General features: G+C 42.1%; 1 protein-coding gene across 1 annotated transcript; it reads left to right on the top strand.

Moving 5' to 3' along the window:
• Positions 1–1320: 1320 nt before the first annotated feature.
• Positions 1321–9753, top strand: zgc:65851 (uncharacterized protein LOC321113 homolog). Its single transcript, XM_040050168.1, has 4 exons — positions 1321–2094; positions 3870–4187; positions 4382–4506; positions 7887–9753. Exons 1-4 carry the CDS (start codon positions 1351–1353, stop codon positions 8245–8247), a joined length of 1548 nt encoding a protein of 515 aa, XP_039906102.1. The 5' UTR covers positions 1321–1350; the 3' UTR covers positions 8248–9753.
• The last annotated feature ends 10013 nt before the right edge of the window (positions 9754–19766 follow it).

Here is a 19766-nt window from a genome sequence, read left to right as displayed (position 1 = left end):
AGAGTGGGCGCCCCCTGCTGCCCTCAGGAAAAAACTGCATTCGAGAAGTTTCGTCACTCATGACGTGTGATTAATTCAGTGCATCAACTCTGGAAATGTTTGACTGAAATCAGTGTGACTTATTAAAAAGGAATTTTGCATTCCAAACAACAAGTCCGATGATATGTGACAATAATTTGCTACAGTGCAAATAGTTCTATTTAAAAGTCACTGTTTTCCAAATTTGCAGATAAATAAATAAATCCAATCAAATTCATAAAGCTAAATAAAATATCAATTTCTGCTCACTTAACATGGTTCTGTAACTTTAGACAATGGCAACTCTTCACTGACCCCTGTTTGATAATAATTTGTGGGGGAAACGAGACCAATGGAAAGTAGTTTAAGGTGATTTAAGATGACCTGGCGATGTCTGCGCTTGGGATCTGTTCCAGACAGGCAGCTTGAGCAGCAGCACTGGAGGCGCCTCCTGTGGTGTTCGGAGCTGTTGAGGGTGCGGTCCCGCGGGTGGGTGTCCTGTACTTTGCAGGGGCGTGGTCCTTCGCCTCTGTCTCCAGCCTAGATCAGGACCAAGGCCAGAGACCGCTCTGCGCAGCACTGAAACATAGGAGCCCCCCCCCCCCGTAAAGTGCGTAAAGTGCGTAAAAAATACACACTTTACGCATATTTTTGCCACTAATATGTTATTATTCCGTCTTCCCGTACTGCGGTGGTCGGGGGGGGGGGGGGGGGGGCTGACTGCAGACTGCAGCACCACCAAAACACACTCTGAGCAAAGCTCTATACGTCGATCCCATTTCCCATTCTGCTGCGACAGCGCAGGAAAAAAAAATACTGCAGTTACAGTGAACACCATAGATAAGTGCATAATGAATGTGCTGTAATTCAGATTACACCTGTGTCTGTGTTTGTGTTACGATGTGTTTATCCGGGTGGCACTAAGTGCGATCAGTAGTTGGTAACTTGAAAAGAAAAAGTTAGATTTTAATGATCTCAGTTCGGGCACGGACAGCAAAGACCGTGCAGAAACCTGCTCGTCGTTGAGTGTGATTTTGTTGAGCTGGAGCTGCAGGGCGGAAAGGAGGAGATGCATGAGTGACTTCGTGTCTCCCCAGAGGGTGGAGGCTTTCTGCAAAAGCTTGCAGGTTTCCCCTCGTCTTCTGTTGTTGCTGCGTCAAATGATGCGCCGGCGCCTTCCCTATAAAAGCACCTGTCCCGGGCAGACATCACTCGCATCTCACTTTCTCTCTCACACACACACTCATCCTGTCACACTCCTGAACTCCACACACACACACTTCCCTGTGCAAAGCAAAGGCATCGGCCCAATTCAACCGAGGTGAAGGAACCATGAGTTACTCCAGCGAGATTTACAGCAGCTCCTATCGGAAGATCTTCGGAGATGCCCCCCGCTCCGGTCGCGTCGGCCTGGGTAGCAGCAGCCCGTCCCGCCTGCACTCCGCGGGATACCGCAGCAGCCACCGCACCTATGGTTCCCCCTCAGCGATCTCCTCCACCACCACCTACCGCCGGACAGCGGCCCCCGGCCGGGTCTTCTCCTCCATGCCGGACCACGCGGTGGACCTGACCCAGTCCACCGCGGTCACCAACGAGCTCAAGATCATCCGCACCAACGAGAAGGAGCAGCTGCAGGGCCTCAACGACCGCTTCGTGTCCTTCATCGAGAAGGTGCACAACCTGGAGCAGCAAAACAAAATCCTGGAGGCCGAGGTCACACTGCTGCGCCAGCGCAACAGTGAGCCTTCTCGCCTGCACGAGCTCTACGAGCAGGAGATCCGCGAGCTGCGAGCGCGCGTGGAGGAGCTGACTCACGAGAAGAGCCAGATGCATCTGGACTGCGTGCAGATGAACGACACCCTGGAGCGCATGAAGGAGAAGTTCGAGGAAGAAAGCAGGCTGCGGGAGGAGGCGGAGAACACCCTGAAGGGCTACCGGAAGGACGTCGACGACGCCACCCTGGCGCGCCTGGAGTTGGAGAAGAAAGTGGAGTCGCTCCTGGATGAGATCGCCTTCCTGAGGAAAGTCCACGAGGAGGAGCTGCAGGAGCTCCAGGCTTCACTGCAGGCCACACAGGTACACGTCCCACGGGGGTCTGACGGCCTGCCCGTAGACACGCAAGGATTACACCCGCCGACGGTCAACTGGTCAGAAATGCGATTAACCACTAGTTTTAAAGCCACAGAATATCACCAGAAACACAGTGTTACCCACGAACACAGGTGGTCTCCAGGCTTGAGTGTTTTTACACTTCATAATCACCTTAGTGGCCACAAACAAACTACAACAGAGGAAGTTGTTGATTTGTTGCACTCAACACAACAACAAACCCTTTTTTCTTTCTTATTTTTGTGAGTAGTTCGGGAAAGCAGTGACCTACAGATGTGTTAGGATGTGAAAGTCTGTCGGCAGCCGTCTTTTCTACGTCGCTTCGACGTGCTGAACGGCGCGCACATGAAAATTAATGGCATTGCAGTTCCGTTTCAGCACCACGCGCTGTCCTCCCTCCCTCTCTGAAAGCAGGAGAGTCGCGAGCGTCCCTGCGGTGTCCCGCGCGCTCCTGTGCTCACGCCCCCTCGTGCCAACTTAAAGCTGTTTTTGAAGTGTCTGTTTCTCGGTCGTTTCGTGTAGAGAATTGCCCAGAAAAGTGACTGACATTATGAAAGTGCGACAGCGGAGAGATAAGCTACCTGCTTTGCACCAAGGTCAACTATAAAGTTCATGTAAACTACTGTAAGGCCCGCCGTTAGCTTGCTACCATTTCCTAAAAGAGAGGGGGGGGAGAGGGGGCAGAGGGGGGAGAAAATGCGGAGAAATAGCGCAGGGGTGTGGTCGTCCCAGGCAGGACAAACTCTAGCGCTTGTTTCGTGTAGGTTACATATTAACGTGATAAACTGCCTTCATGGGGCAGTATGGCGGTTCAAACCATTTCCCACTTTGTTCTAGCCACGTGTGACGCGCATAGCTCGAGTTTATGCGCAAGAGTGAGTTATTTTCTTGTTTATTGGGATGTTATTTATGTCCCGCTGTCGAGAGAGCAAGATAAAAAGAAGAAAATTTGCGTGAAACTTGTCTTTATGTGAAGCGACGTCCTTTGCGAGCTTGTGCTTATTAAGTTAGTCACGAACTGGTGGTTGCTAGGTAGATTTCTCCAGGGGTTCTCATTTTCCCCTCTGTGGGGAATTTGAGTACCATAAAAGCCATTGACAGCACAGCTTTCTGCAGCAGAGATGTCTGAGTCAGCAGTCCATTCATCAGCGCCGCAGTCCACCACCTCAGCTCATCAGCACACCGCTCACCTTAAACATTTATGTTGCGGCGCTAGAGAAGAGGGTATCACAAGCGCATTAACATGCATTAACAGTATTCAGTATTTAAAAGAAATTCACAATGACACGCTGATATTTTCATCAGGTTAATAGCTACAGATAAGCCAGAGTTAGAATGGCTTTGTTTGTCATCCATGGTGACAGTGATTTCAGCAGTTTGTTGTTACAGTCACCACTTTTCAAAGAACAGACATCCAATCAGAGAAACACTAAGATTTACCCACTGAGTATTAAAAGCATAGACTTTTCCAGCATGAGCCAGAGATTCAAACAAGCTGTGTTTGTGGAAAATGATGGTTCCACGTTATATAATAATATGGTTGATCGGGATCAAAATGAACTTATAATTCTTAATCAGTGAGCTAAAATAGTTTTTGAAATGTACACAGCTTATAACTGTGCATCTCTTAAATATAAGGATGAGTGATTTAAAAAAAAAATTGCTACATTTTATTTACAGTTGTAAACTCAACATATACAGTAAACACAAACAATTTTTACTTTCTACTATTTTGAATCAAGGTGTCAGTGGAGATGGATGTCAGCAAACCTGACCTGGCTGCAGCCCTGAAGGACATCAGGGCCCAGTATGAGAGCCTGTCAGCTAGGAACCAGTCCCAGGCAGAGGAATGGTACCGCTCCAAGTTTGCCAGTGTGACTGAGGCGGCTGCCCGCAACCAAGATGCCATCAAGCACTCCAAGGAGGAGCTGAGCGAATACCGCAGACAGGTGCAGGCCCGGACCCTGGAGATTGAGGCCCTCAGGGGCCACAATGAAGCTCTGGAGAGGCAGATTGCAGAGATGGAAGATCGCCATAACAATGAAATTGGTGAGATGCAGGTATGTAAATAATTGTATTTTTTATACCTTTATTAAGCTAATTTTTAGAAACCTTAAAAAAGACTTTACCGTATTATTTACAGACAAAAACAACCAAAAAGTAGCTAACAAAATTGAGGAGTTAATAATAAAAGCCATAGGTCACATAAGGCTAATGCTGGCTAATATGTGCATGTGTCTGTTTGTGCATACAGGATACCATTCAGCAGCTGGAAGGTGCCCTGCGTAGTACGAAAGGAGAAATGTCTCGTCATCTACGTGAATACCAGGACCTACTGAATGTTAAGATGGCACTGGATATTGAGATTGCTGCGTACAGGTCTGTAATATTACAAACAGAACAGCAGTCATCATTTTGGCAGGTTGAACTAAGCTGAAAACATACATACAATAATAATAGCACAGTATGTTATAAACCTAGGTGTGACAAAGGACCCGATGCACACAACGTTGCCAGAAGGTTCAATGTTTATTTACAGTGGGGGGTTTTCATATCGCCACACCTTTGGTTGTGCAGCTTTTCAGCTGATGTCTCAAGCACAGCATAGATAGCACACACAGCACACCAGTAGGTCCCGGTGTCCTACTCAAAAGAGAGGGCATTATTAGATGATGGGAGTCAGCCGTGTGGGTCAGGCTCCCCTGACACCACACCACAAACTCGCTGCTCCATCCCTCCAACCATCTGTGCCCCTGGCCTTTGGACTACCTTGAACTTATAAGGCTGGAGAGCCAGTTACAACCGTGGGGGGTGATCTGGACATTGGCATCCTTCATGCGATGGAGCCACAGCAGCAGGGTGTGATCTGGAGAGAGGGTGAATGGATGGCCCTAGAAGTAATAAGGAAGAGAATCGACCGCCCACCGGATGGCCAGGAACTCCTTCTCCATGTACCACTGCCCACTGTGCTGGCCTCCCGTTCTGACAGTTACCTGCTGATGTACACGACGGGGTGATCAACCACCCCCACCCTTACCTGCTGGGATAACATGGCACCCAGCCCTCTGTTTGAAGCATCAGTGTGTAGAATAAAAGGGAGGGAAAAGTTAGACGTGTAGAGCAGGGGCTCAGGGACTCCAAGACTGCAGCCACCCGCTGCACATGCTCTGCCCAGGTGTCACTGTGATGATGTCATCCAGATAGGTGGCAGGATATGCAGCGTGCAGACGCAGTACACTGAGGCACTGGAAGGTGGCGGGGCGTCCGAACACGCTGAAGGGCAAATTGGTACAAAGCATACGGAAGGGAAAGGGGAGTTTTTTTTCCTTTGACTCTGCAGACAAAGGAATCTGCCAGTAGCCTTCCCTGACACCAGACCCTGAACCCGCTGCTCCACCCATCCCCTGCAGCTGAGTGACAAACCACACCCTGCCACACTAGGAAAAACAGTGTTTGCAGATCACAGCAGCAACAAAATTACTGTTCCAAGTGAACTTGTGATCTTCGCCTATGAAACCATTGCTTCAAAGGCTGAGACCAGGTCTGCAACCACTCGCACTCAGTTGCTGTCTTCAAGTGACTTTGGTGTGTCAAGATAAAGTCTGCTATGAGTTTGCATCTGTATCTTAGTCATTGCTAACCAGTTGCACTCAATCTGTCTGGGTTTATAAATTAGACAACACTTATTTGCAAACCTTTGCCAATCTGTCTGAGGGTGATTGCACTTAGGCTGTATCAGACCGTAATTGTTTGCAGACAAGTCACCTACCACCAAGTGACCTGTACAATCACTTCACGGTCATAGGTGGACACCCAGAGACTGATTGGATGAGTTTGTTCTACACGCAACCTCTGAGGAGCAAACACAACTACTTCCAATCAGTCACGAAATGTAGAAAAATGTACAAGGCAATAAGTGATGTTTCCTAGTCACAAAGAGGTTGTCATCCTACTTTTACTCTGGCATGAAAGGCAATTATTGTAGGATTGGATGTGGCAGTTTCAAAATGGGACACAGCAGCCACTCTGGAGCTTTAGCTACGTGTCTCTCTTAGCTGATTTTTCTTTCAGTTTTACAGCACATGACCATTGTAGCAACTGGTGTTATTTTCCACCATTTCCAGATAACTATAGGATGGAAATCATAAAAAAGTTATACAATACTTGTCGGCAAAAAAAGCTTCAGTGCAGCTAGCTGGTGGTCACTTGTCAAGAGCTTCATTCAACAATATATTTACTCTTTCGTTCATTGACTGGTTCTCAAAGTGACTGATAAGAGGTCAGCATCATAGTCTGTTTAAAAGAAAAATCTAAGCATGATCTCAGTGTGGTGCTTTGTCTTTCTCCCCTCCTGTTGGATTGATTGCACCATCTCGAGGTACAAAGGTATTACATAAGGCAGCTGGTTCGCAAACAAACTTCAGCAAATATCTCTGCAACACAATACATAAATCTGTTTGAAATCATATCATAGATGTTAATTGTTCGCCATTTGTGTGCTTATTACTCCTTTATTATAAGAGTTTTGGCGTGAAACCACACTGTATCTTGTTTATTGAAGTGATTAATATAATGACAAGTGTTTATTATTGACATTTAGATTTTGCTTTTAAGGACACACTGCGTGCAAAATTCCACTTTATTTATATAAACCTTTTAAAAATGAGTAGGTGTAGGTCCCTCTTCTGTGGAACAAGTTCCCAGTTTGGAGTCAGGAGACAGATGCCTCGTCTACTTTTAAGATCAGACACAAGACTTTGTGTGACACAAAGGACCCGACACATATACGCTGTTGCAGAGTTGACGATGTTTTATTACAGTGCTTTATCTTTTCAGACTGCTTTGTGCAGCTTTGCAGCGGTCTTGTTCCCACCACAGCTCTCCCCTCTGCTCCCTGTGGCCTCGTGAGTTAGGGAGAGTCTGATTACTTGAACAGCCCTAGCTGCCCTGACAGCCTCCCTGGCACTGCCCGCTGAACCACCCCTCCTCCTCAGCAGAGTCACAGACCACACAGAGACACACTTTCCTTTTTGATAAAGCATATAATTAGGGCTGGATCAGGTGACCCTGAATCCTCTGTTACTTGTGATGCAATAGATATAGGCTGCTGAGGTCTTCCGATGGTGCACTCAGTGTTTCCTCTTCACTGACCACTTTTCACTAAGTATGTGTTTCTACACCACTTTGCATTTACTCATTAGTTATTATTAACCCTAGCTCTCTTACACAGTGTGTCTTTTGTCCCCTCACCCCCAGTTGGTGGTGGCAAATCGCTGCCCCCCTGAGTCTGGTTCTACTGAAGGTTTCTTCCTGTAAAAAGGGACGTTTTCCTTCCCACTATCTCCATAGAGGTGGTTGGGTTTTTCTTCTGTATTATTATAGGGTCTTTACCTTAAAATATACAGGCTACTGTTGTGATTTGGAGCTATATAAATAGTTGAATTGAAATTGTAGCTTAAACACATCCCAACATGATCCTGGGACATTTGCTTCATGTCACACGAGAGGAGTGCTCCCTCACCTACTTTCCTAAAATGTGATTTTAATGCTTTCACTAAGAGAAGTCAGACACTTCCAACTGAAATAAGATGATGTAAAACTGCAAAAGCACCAAAACAGACAGCAGAGGTGCTTCATCTGATATCACGGTGACATTAGATCCCTTCAGAGTGTCTATCACTGCATTGAGCATCTAAAAGTAGCACGTCCAGTGTAGGCGGTGACGTCACCTTTTGTCCTCTGTTTTTCCATCTGCACAGGAAGCTGCTGGAAGGCGAGGAGTGTCGCCTCAGCTCTGTCGGCGGCGCAATGGTCCAGTCTGGCTATCCCGGCTTTTCCTACATGTCTGCCCGCACCTACACTCTCGGCGCTTACAGGAAGTCCGGAGCTAAGCCTGAAGAGGAGGAGCAAGAGGAAGCGGAAGAAGAGGAGAAGGAAGAGGACGAGGAGGGAGAAGAGGAGGGTGAGGAGGGAGAAGATGGCGAGGAGGGAGAGGAGGACGGTGAGGAGGGAGAAGAGGGCGAAGAGGGTGAGGAGGAGGAGGAAGAGGAGGAGGAGAAGCCAAAAGAGAAAGAGGAGAAGAAGAAGGAGAGCCCCACCGGGAAGAACAGCAAGAGCTAAACTGCTTTTGTCATCACTGTCATCAATAACGCATTCCACGTTCCACGATCAGTCACCTATGGATCTGTTCATGTTCACATCATCTCACACAGACACACACAGACACACACACATCTGCACAATCCAGATGCCTCACACCTGTGTTTTTCAGTCTCTGTTTGCTCTGTAAGTGATTAGTTCAATCTTTATTAGATGGAAAAGGAGATTTAGAGACTAGCTAGTACTACAGTAGCAAAAGAGTTCAAATCACTTCCATAAATCTGCTGTAGCTGTCACTACTCTACGTCACAGGAGTACAGAGCAAAGCGCAGGAAGCTAGCACGATGCCACCGAGTTTCACAAGTCTGAAAAGGGGAATGATCCGTCTTTTGACCAAGCAACAGCAAACGTGCCATTGGTAATTAATATTCACAGTAAGAGCAATCAAAACCTGTCAGCACACAGACTTTTAAAGAGAAACGCACAGATCCTGGAGCATGTGAAACAGCCAGTCCAACTTTACGGTGCTATTTGATTTTTACATTTAAAAGTTGGCGATTCCTGTAAGTTAAAGATTTTGTCATTGAATGAAGCGTCACCAGCTCATTCCTGAATGTCGCCCTGTTAGGCAGGAAATTTTCTATCCTGACTGGAAGTCCCAACTCCTCATTTCACACGGCAGGTGAATGCTTCCTCTCCTTTCCATTAGCCGCTGCTTAGTTCTTCATTTCACCCCCTTTAATTTTCTCCCTCCTTCTTAACTGCAGCATAGCACAGCAATACTGGCAAACCTGGAAAAACATAAATGTACACGGGTGGAAAGGTAGATTGCTTCAGAGTCGCTGGGTGTGAAAATGTAGAGTTTCAATTGCTGCTGTATATATTTTGGGAATATAAGTCCTCCTCCCTTTGATTGAATCATTTGTCATACACTTTATCGGATCATCTCACACACCAGCTTGTTTTCTTTCCCCTCACATAAACATGGTGGTGCTTTGGTTTCATGTAGCTGAAACAGGAAACAAGGTGAAGGTGAGTGTAGGTGTTAGGAGCAGGCAGGTGGTGCTGACACTGACAGTCCTCAGCCAAGACTGCAAGTGTCTGTTAGAGTAGATTCTCCTGGGTTTATGGTTTATGTATACAGAGTCACATAAAAGGGCTATTTTCCCCATAACTTCTTCTATCACCTTCTGTCACTGTCCTTCATCATTTCTCTCCCTTGCTTTTATTATTTCTTTATTGACAAATGAATCAACCAACGGATATGAATGCATAGCCTGATTCTCGGAGCTTGAATATCTGCTGGATGAGTAGATTTTTGCTTGTTGTGTGTTCAATTAAAAAAGAATTGCCTTAATCATAAATGAAAGTTAAAAGAAACATGTTTTCACCTGCAGCTCACTTGTTTCTGGGGAAGTAGAGGAGTGCTGACACTTTCCAAACCGTTCTGCTTTACAACTGTGACTGTACGTGCTGCTCTCTCATGCAGTGATGTTCCTCTCAAAGCCAAATAAAGACATTTATTAACCAAAAAGCATTTAACCACGTCTGTGTCTTCTTTATTCACTAAAAGCTAAGCACACAAACATTCATGCCTGTAGTTCTGAAGTTAACATTTTATTTTATTTAATTTGGGTAACTTGCTAACATTTTTCTGTTGAAGATAAGGAAGTTATAACATGTTATACATATTACAGAAAATTTGTTACAGTCTTGTTTACGTTTTAAAAATTACATAAAAGCAACAGTTTAACCCTTTAAAGCCATGAAATTTCAGGTGGGTGGGTTCATTTCTCTCTCCCTTCCTAAGTCTGGTTCTGACTGAGGTTTCTTCCTGTTTAAAGGGAGCTTTCCCTTCCCGCTGTTGCAAAGTGTTTGCTCATGAGGGACTGTTTGATTGTTGGGGTTTTCCAGAATACTGGATGGTCTTCATAAATAAAGTGCATTAAGACAACTGTTGTAATTTGATTATATAAAAATTCACCTGAATCAAATTGAAGAAAAAATCAGCAAGATAACTTGATAGCAACCTCAAAGGTTTTCTTGCTGCATACTAGCTAAACTACTATGGTGACAGTTAACAAATCAGGTACTCACTGCACTCTTGGTGTCACAGCTTTGCTCTGTTGCTCCTTAAAGGACAACGACAACTTGAGTAATATACTGATAACTAATATACTGATGGAACAAAAATAAAGCAATTAAGAGCTCCAAAGTGTTTTAGCATCAAAACTTTTTCCAACACATCCACATGTACCAAAATATTATTGGACAAGTGCTAGATACACATAAGTCATACTTATAGGTGCAGATAACTTAATCAACGAAACAGTTAATCAACATTAATCAGATTTTTTTTTTAAAATGGTTTCTTTAACTCAAAAAGGAAAAACTAAATAAACAAAATAGCTCTTGTTAAAATAGTTAAACAAAAGCAAATTAATTAAACTACTTAAATCTTATTCATTCAGTGGCAACCATGGATTCAAACTTATTTGAAGAAGTTTGTATTTGAAATGTATATAAGGAGTAAAATTAATGTCTGGAGTCTATATATATGTACAGTGCTTACTGATAAAGCTGACAGTGACAAATTATGCTGCTGAAAAGGTTATTTGAAGTAATGAAATATGATAATTCCACTCACTGCAGGAAAAGATGCTACCGATATGATGATCAACGACCCCCCTGCCACTGGGTAAGAGTCTCCTTTAAACGAACTTGCTCATACCTAAAACAGCCTATTAGAGGGGAAAAAATGTTGATGTGATTTGGCACTATATAAATAAAATTGAATTGAACTGAATTGTATTGAATTACTGTTAGTCTCCCTATTAGAATCACAAGCAACAGAGATCAGTTTTAGGATTAAAATTACTTGCTTCCTTTCCTCTTGCTGACAACAGAGGAGCCAATCTTTGTTGCTTGTTTGCTAACAAAGATCTTGTTTATGGAAATAAGCCTTAAAATTTAGCCCCAAACCAGGGGTGATTCTAGGCTTAAAATGTAGGTGGACTCAGCTCCCAATCATAATATCATACATGCAGTGTCTATCAATTAATATCAATGGAATATGCTGTTTGCAAATGTAATCAACCCTTTTTACATATCAAATCTCAATTTGATTACATGAACATTACAATATTGCCTTCAAAAGCAACCTAATTAGTTAGATGACCTGTTGTCATGGGTGAATACTTTCAGAGATTTCAATCTAATCCACCCGTTGTAAGGTGGAGCCTTTAGTTATCAAACCCAAGGCAAAGGCTCTGTTATTGAAGAGGTTAAAGAAGCATTTATGGTAAAGCAGATAAAATGAGAAACATGCACAGCATTATTTCAGTCTCTTAATCACACAGAGGCAGTCCACCAAATAATCAAGTGGTATTGTTCAGTACAGAAACTAAAAAATCATGCTGCCACTCCACAGACCTGTACATGGAGGAAACTGGCAGAGTGTTTTTTATATTAAAGTTTCTGGAATCATACAAACCCGGCCTTTATTATGCAGACTCAGCATGGAGCATCACGAGAATAAATTTGTAGTCCGTCACATCAGTGTAGTGGCATCCATCCTGTTCAGCCACATTTAGAGTGATATGAATCCTGTAAAATGCTGCCATTCATATCAATATGCTGTGTGGAGAATGTCCACTGGTATTTTTAAGTAAGTGTGCTACTGAAAAGCACGCAAAGCATCCATGAAATTCAGGAAAAACTACTTGTCTATTACGATGTTAGTTTTCCTATATTTCAGTTAAAATGTGTTTAACATTTTCTTTCTGCCAGCTAGTGTCAGAAAATAATACTAAAATACAATATTATTAATATTATTAATATAGTAATTTTTAGGGGTGTTCTGGTGAAATCTGGGGATCAAGCAACCACAAAAAGGGTCTGAACTCACTTATGCCCCAAACATTGTGTGGCATGTTTTAACTTTGCAGAAAGGTTTGAAGCCACGCTGAAAAAGATGTGAGCTATTAATGTCCCAAGGTTTATAAATTAATGTATCACTCATGGAAACAGGTGGCACATAAAATGAAAGCAAATTAATTCCTGCAGCAACCTCAAAAGCAATGCAGAAAGCCACAGAGTCCCACTGGAGTATATTCCTATTCCACTTTATGCTGAACAGTCACATCAGCTACATTTCCATCACAAATATGTGCAAATGTATAAAAATAGTGTATATGATGGATGCTAAAACGATGTGCTTAATGCCCCCCACCCCTCCGCGACTGACATTTGCTCCTTCTATGCCTGACACTGAAGCTGACACGTCATCGACACATCTCAGCTGACAAGGTGATGCTTTTATTGTTTACACATTAGCTGACACGTATGTACACATTATTGCTGTAACTCCATGAAAAGCCTTCCATTAAACCAAAATGCTGCAGCAAGAGTACCAACAGGGACTAGAAAGAGAGCGCATATTTCTCCTATACTGGCTTCCCTTCATTGGCTCCCTGTTAAATCCAAAATTGAATTCAGAATCTGGCTTCCACTTACAAGATCTTAAATAATCTTATCTTAATGACCTTGTAGTACCGTATCACCCTATTAGAGCACTTCGCTCTCGCACTGCAGGCCTACTTGTTGTTCCCAGAGTATTTAAAAGTAGAATGGGAACGAGAGCCTTCAGTTTTCAGGCCCCTCTTCTGTGGAACCAGCTTCCAGTTTGGATAAAGGAGACAGACACTATCTCTACTTTTCAGATAAGGCTTAAAATTTCCTTTTTGCTAAAGCATATAGTTAGGGCTGGACCAGGTGACCCTGAATCCTCCCTTAGTTATGCTTCAATAGGTGTAGGCTGCTGGGGGATTCCCATGATGCATTGAGTGTTTGTTCTTCAGTCACCTTTCTCACTCACTATGTATTAATAGACCTCTCTGCATTGAACCATATCTGTTATTAACCTCTGTCTCTCTTCCACAGCATGTCTTTATCCTGTCTTCCTTCTCTCACCCCAACCGGTCACAGCAGATGGCCCCGCCCCTCCCTGAGCCTGGTTCTGCCGGAGGTTTCTTCCTGTTCAAAGGGAGTTTTTCCTTCCCACTGTTGCCACAGTGCTTGCTCGTAGGGGGTCATATGATTGTTGGGTTTTTCTCTGTATGTATTATTGTGGGGTCTACCTTACAATATAAAGCGACTGATGTTGTGATTTGGCGCTGTATAAATAAAATCGAATTGAATTATTGTAAGGTAACACCTGAACTGCCACATTAAATACATTTTTTTTTGTGGTTTCAGTCCGTCATCCTCAAATAAGAGACCCATCAGAGAGGATCTAGTTAAGAGGATCAGCTGTTAGAAGGAAAAACACTTGTTGTTGAATTTACTTTTCTTCAGTTTACTGTCTACGTCCAATGATACGACTGCCTGGCTCCTGATTACCCTGATATTTATCTCTTGGCTCATCTCAACTTCTGCCTGGCCCAGAGGTAAAAGATGGATGGCACCTGCTAACACCGGCCCACCGGCACAGCTGTCAACAGCAAGAACTTCATCACAGACCAGGACTGTTTTCCCCCCAGCTCCTGGGCTGTAGTCTTCTGTGTGAGTACGAGTGTGTCTGAGAAAAAAAGAGACAATCAATAAAAGTGTCAGAAAGCAGGGGAAAGAGCAAAGACGAATGATTTTTCTCCCAAGTTGAGGATTAGATGAAAAAGGAGCACGTATTAATTTCAGGAAAGCAATGTGATACATCTTGTATGGGGCAATCAATAGTTTTACATCACCATCTTACTGCATCAATACAGTCAGTGCGCTGAGGTTAACTTAGCCTCTGCTGGAGGATTTCTTATCACACATCTACCCGCAAGTGCATCTGGATCTGCAGAAAGAGTTGACCTCCTCAGCCGATTATATTTACTGCAACAACTTCAGCATATTTTCATGACATATTCAAATATTTGTACCTTCATACTGTAAAAAGTTTCATGTCCAGGTGTGAAAAATGGACTATATTAGAAAAGTATTATGACACAGGAAAGCCTGTTCTCAAGGTTCTTCTGCAGGTAAAAAGACCTTTCAATTTTTGTTTTCCTGTTATACTGCATCACAGACATCACACTGGTGCAGTTTTGCCATGGAAACTATGACACATCCCATAATACGGATGCTCACATAAAAAAGTAAAAAGAAAAAGAACATTTTATTATTGAATGACCCAACAAGATTACATGTGACTCGATCTATGGTGCTTTATTATCAGTATTGTTGCGAGATCGATCAACTTTAGACCAGACAACAAACTACGGAGGCTCCGGAAAAGTGCAATCAAACGATGAGTTTTATTATCACAGGAGAACAACCAACCATCAGCATACAGAATGTGTTGCTCTGACAAAAATACAATGGGTTTTGGTTTTATAGGATAAAATATCACACCTACGTCAATACAGTTCAAAAATACCTGGTGACAGACGGACAAAAGTTTAACTCGTACAGACATGGGTTCATCACATATACTTTTAATAACTATAAACTGACATATAACTTCTCTTTTCTACATTACTTGCCTTTTAAGGTAATAACTTCAGGTCTTAGCATTTCTGAGAGCTAATAATGGACCCTCGTCATCAATCCCTAAATAGAGTACTTTTGCAGCCAGTCTCAAACTGAAGTAGAAGATGCTTAGGCCTGCTACTAGATTAATATGTGTATTGTAAGCATGCATGCAATTAACCTGCTATGTTCTCATCTCCCCTCAGCATGTATCATCTGGACACTCTCACCAGTGAAGCTTAAAACCTTCTAGAATGGAACATCAACTCTTAACCAAGCACATTTATGCATTGTGTATAAAATGAACTTAACCTGATAAAAATAGAAAGGTCAATGTGATGACAGACATATTCAATGCAATTTTATAAACCCTGCAGGAAATATTACTGATAAATGATACTGTAAAACATGTTATTAATACATTCTTCATAAGGCAGATTATATGGTAGCACTAAAAGAATCTCTGAATCCCAACAGTATATAACATTTGACACTTGAGATTTTAGAAAAATATGATTAGTTACTTTTTTACATGTACTCGCAGCTGCCTGGTTAAATAGGAACTGTTAGCATAAAGCTCGTAAAGTGAATAAGAATATTCAGATAGTAAACATGCAGATTACATGTTTCCCAAACTGGAGAACTTTGTCTTTAACAGATACATCATTCAAATGAATAAATAACGTGATGTACAGGGGCACATGGGCAAAATGCAGATTTTAGCTCATATAAATAGAAGTTCTTGTAATCTTGCTATATAAATACAACGCAAAAATTTCAATTTAATGGAATCTGGTCAAATAAAATTGACCTGATTTGTGTACATTCAGATTAAACCAAGCACATTTTCCTTAATGAGTAATTATTTAAATGAATAAGTCTTTGATTTGATATATTTCAATTGGATTTTACTCAAAATTATCGCTTCACATTTAATTAGGGTGATAAATTGCTTTTTTGAGTGTAGGCAGAGGTGCACATCTGCATCAGGTGAGGAATGACCTTTAAAAAGCTATTGTGCAAAGCCCGTGCTGCAGCTCAAGCTTTCCTCTCTGCATTCTGAACTCAGCTCAGCAGTGACAAGAGGAGCATCGTGACTCAGCACAGACCTCTGTGGTGAGGAGTAATGCAGAGAGCGTGTCAGAGGGCAGACTTATTGAAAATTCAAGAGTTTTTGATCAATGTCCCCGGCAGCTCTGCAGGCCTGTGGTCCACGGGTCCGCCTGTCCAGCCGTCCTTTATTTGGCTGCGATGCTGCTCTGTGCGTGCTGAGCTCTCTTGTCAGCAGATTCTGTTGTTTGTGGAGGTGCATACATAATTGACCCGCTCGCCTGCTCCTCCTCCGCTGCCCTCCCGAGCCCCCACCCTCTGAGATAAAGCTGTAAATGCTCAGCAGTATACAGCCCACCTTCCCTGCTCTGTTTGCTGGGACTCTGCAAGAACGTGATTACATTTCCTCTTTTAAGTGAGTTAAATAGTGAGATACCACACTCTCCTCAGTGTCCTTGTCACCGTGTGTGCTGACATCCTGAGTGGACACTCAGTTGGTGCGTGGGTTTCACAGACACACAAGTTTTTTTAAATGTGCATCCCAGTTTTCAATTTCACAAGATATGGAGGTAAAACATGAAACTGCTTTCTGCAAGCTCAAGATGGACACTTTTTATTCCTTGTTTCCCTCTCTCCTATCCCCCCCCCACCACCATGTCTCACCCCCCCTCTCTCTTTCCCTCTCTCTCCCTCTCACACCATTGCTATATATAGACTTCTGCATTGCAGATGTCCCAGAGCCCTGCAGTTCTGGAGGAGCTGCTGAAGAGTCCCAGCCAAAATTTGGGCTGCCTGACACAGAGAGGCCAGGCGAGCGGAAACAGCAGACTGGCTGTGCACCACAGGAAGGGTGACAGTCGTAGCATGACAGGAACAAACACAGTAACACGGCACATGTGCAGCGAATGTCCACGGCAACACTCTGCACCAAGGATAATGCCCTTCACTCGCCCACCCACCCTTCAAATCACCGCAGTCCTAATCTTTGGGTGGGCGGGTGTGTGAGTGTGTGGTGTGGTGATTTTCTGAACCATTTTCCTTCTTTTAGTGATTTGAGAGAATTTCTAGGTCACAGCTTAATTTAAAAAGAAAAAGGATACACAGTGAATCATTAAACTTTTTTTTTTTTTAAACAGCATGCTCTCCTTTCCACAAGTCATGGTAAATGACTGCAATAAATTTAGATCAGTTTAGATACACACATCAATGGTGCATCTGGTAAAACAATATATCCGTATAACCATACAAACAACAACAGATAGAGCATGAAGTGAAGCAAGGCAGGCGCTGAAGAACCAAATGCCACAAAATCAATGCAGAATTTAATGACTGAGCATCGATCATCAACACACATCATTAGTATTGATTAACAAACAGAATGTCACTAAAATGAAATGTGTTGTATTTCTGTAATATTCTGTGATACTTCAAAATATTAGACATAAAACATACTTCTTCTAGTCATGGCTAAATGTTATTATCAACTTTCTTCCACAATTTTGCTGTACGTGTGCAATTCTATTCTATTCTATTCTATTCTATTCTATTCAAATGGAAAAACAAAACTTTTAAAATTGATTGTCTCTTTCTGGTTTTAAAGGAAATTGCAGCACAGAGCCTGTCAAAAACAAGGCAATTCAAGTCATAAAACACTGGGGCGAGATATAAAAGAGACACAAGCTAATAAAGAAAGACACGTATAAAGACGAGTTATGAGAATTCAACTAAATTAGGAGATAAAAATAAGTCAGACGTGCCTCCAGGCGAGACATGGCTGAAGCAAATGAGAAGAAGCTTCAGTTCCTCCGTTTAGTCGCTAATCTGTCGTTTAGAATTCTTTGAACATCTCCTGTACAGGTGTACATTTAATCTCTTACAGCTCACTCCTGTGGTTTCTACAATACAAAAGCATGCAAAAAAATCTGTGATGGTCATGCAAATCAGTGCAGCAGTGGCACCTACTGATATATTCCAGTATTAAGCAACAAGGTTTAGAGTCAGGTAGGCTGTTGCTAAATGCAAACTGCCTCTGCATCGCAGCTCTGCTCATGTGCAGACAGTGAACACTCAACAGTATAATACCACATCCTACTGAACTGTTATATTTGGGCTGCGCCGCTTGTTCCACGTCTGCTGCAACAGCAGCGAGCCATTAAGTATTTATAAGAGCTGGATGTCGTCAGCTCCACAGAGCTGAAACGCAGGCACACATGCTTCCAGCGAGCATTTGCTGCCACTTGGTGTTAAAGGTGCAAATTACAGATAATTGTAAAGAGGTGGAAACTGCCTTACATGTTCTGTCTAATAGTCCTCTAGACATGAGTCTGTCTCTGTTTTTGTTTGTCTAAAATGGACACACAGTGTATGTTCAAATTCTGTTTTTCTTTCAGATTTTTTGTTGTTGAAAAAAAGTTTGGAAAATGCTAATATTTGCGTAAGATTGTAAAGCATGGTCATTTCTTTTATTGTTAAACATTTTTTCCTTTTATTTTTAAGTACCACCCTTTTCTGCAAAAAAACAAAAAACAAACAAGAGCTGCATTTTTCACTCTACAAGCCTTAGATAGCATGTTAAATGTTAACATTCATAGCAGTATCAATGGAATAAGAATGACCAAGTATGTCTTGTTTGGAAGTGTTGGCAGGAGAAAGTCTCTACTCTCTAAAAACAGCATGGCAGCATTGCTTAGGTTCGGAAAGATGCCCCTAAACCCTATTTGAAATTATTACTACCAAAGATGGTTGTACAAGCTACTGAGCAATGGTAATGTACTTAGTTTTTTACACATTGCCACACTGGGTTTTGGCTTAGTGTTTGTCAAATAAATAATGACAAGATGTAATATGTCATACACTGTTATTCATCTCAGTTTGGATTTAGATCATTTTAATTAATTACTTTTCTTTTCACTACAACTGTACTGTTGCAACGTTTGCATTAGTAATATCACTGAGTCAATCTTACATTTACATCTGCAAGACTACTATTAAGAAATTTAAACTAAGAATATACATCCTGGTATAAAAGGCTCAAATATTGTTCCTCTTGAGCTTTTCGTCATCATCATTATTAATTATTGTTAATTACATCTGTGGCACTCTAAATGCCATTCACAGTATTTTTCTTGAACATAACCCACACCTTAAAATGACATCAGGGAGTTCTGCTGGAAAGGTCAAGCTAGCCCATATTCAAGTAAACATTAGCTATAATTTCACAATAAAAGCACACACACGCACACAGTTTTCACTTGGCATAGTTGCATAGGGGCAATGTTTTCAAATATCCCACGAATGATCCTTTTAAAAAGAACCAAAATAAACAGGAAAAAATTAAGATGCCAAGTTGATGTATTCTACAAATCAAATTGTGAAAAGTGCCTCAGTCAAAAAATAAAAAATGACTGACCAAACCAGTCCAGAGGACCCAACAGACAGACGTTACTGTTGTTAACTACAACTGGATTGAAAAAACAAAAACAAAACAAAAACAAATCTATGATGTGACTTTTTTTTTACAAACTGGGGTGAAAAGGGAAATTGGAATTTAGAAGAAACAAATAGCCACATTTAGTATCAGCTTATCATGGATTCATATTGCAGTCGTACAATATGCAATACCGGTATATACACTACATATTTGGGCAACATGAAACAACATGAAACTTCCGGATAAATCAAGTTAATAAAGCCTGGAGGTTTACCAGTTCATGTTGAGAGACGTTTCAAGCATTTCCTATAATCTTATTGTTAATATTTTTTAAAGACTGTCAGTAAAGACGAAAGAAACATAAAGAATAATAAATGGTCAGTTTCTTGAAGCAATCCCGAAAGAGTTACATGTTGCATGAATTATAATATTACCATTAATATTTATTCTAAAAAAAGATTCTTTAATGCCATGTTAGCATTATGTTGGGTAGTCAATATGGAGTTTTATTTTGAAAACAGGAAGTGAATGATCGTGAATTGGGTGG

The sequence above is a fragment of the Simochromis diagramma genome, unplaced genomic scaffold (assembly GCF_900408965.1).
Source record: "Simochromis diagramma unplaced genomic scaffold, fSimDia1.1 OVJJ01000159.1, whole genome shotgun sequence".
Taxonomy (NCBI): domain Eukaryota; kingdom Metazoa; phylum Chordata; class Actinopteri; order Cichliformes; family Cichlidae; genus Simochromis; species Simochromis diagramma.
This window is presented reverse-complemented; position numbering and strand designations above follow the sequence as displayed.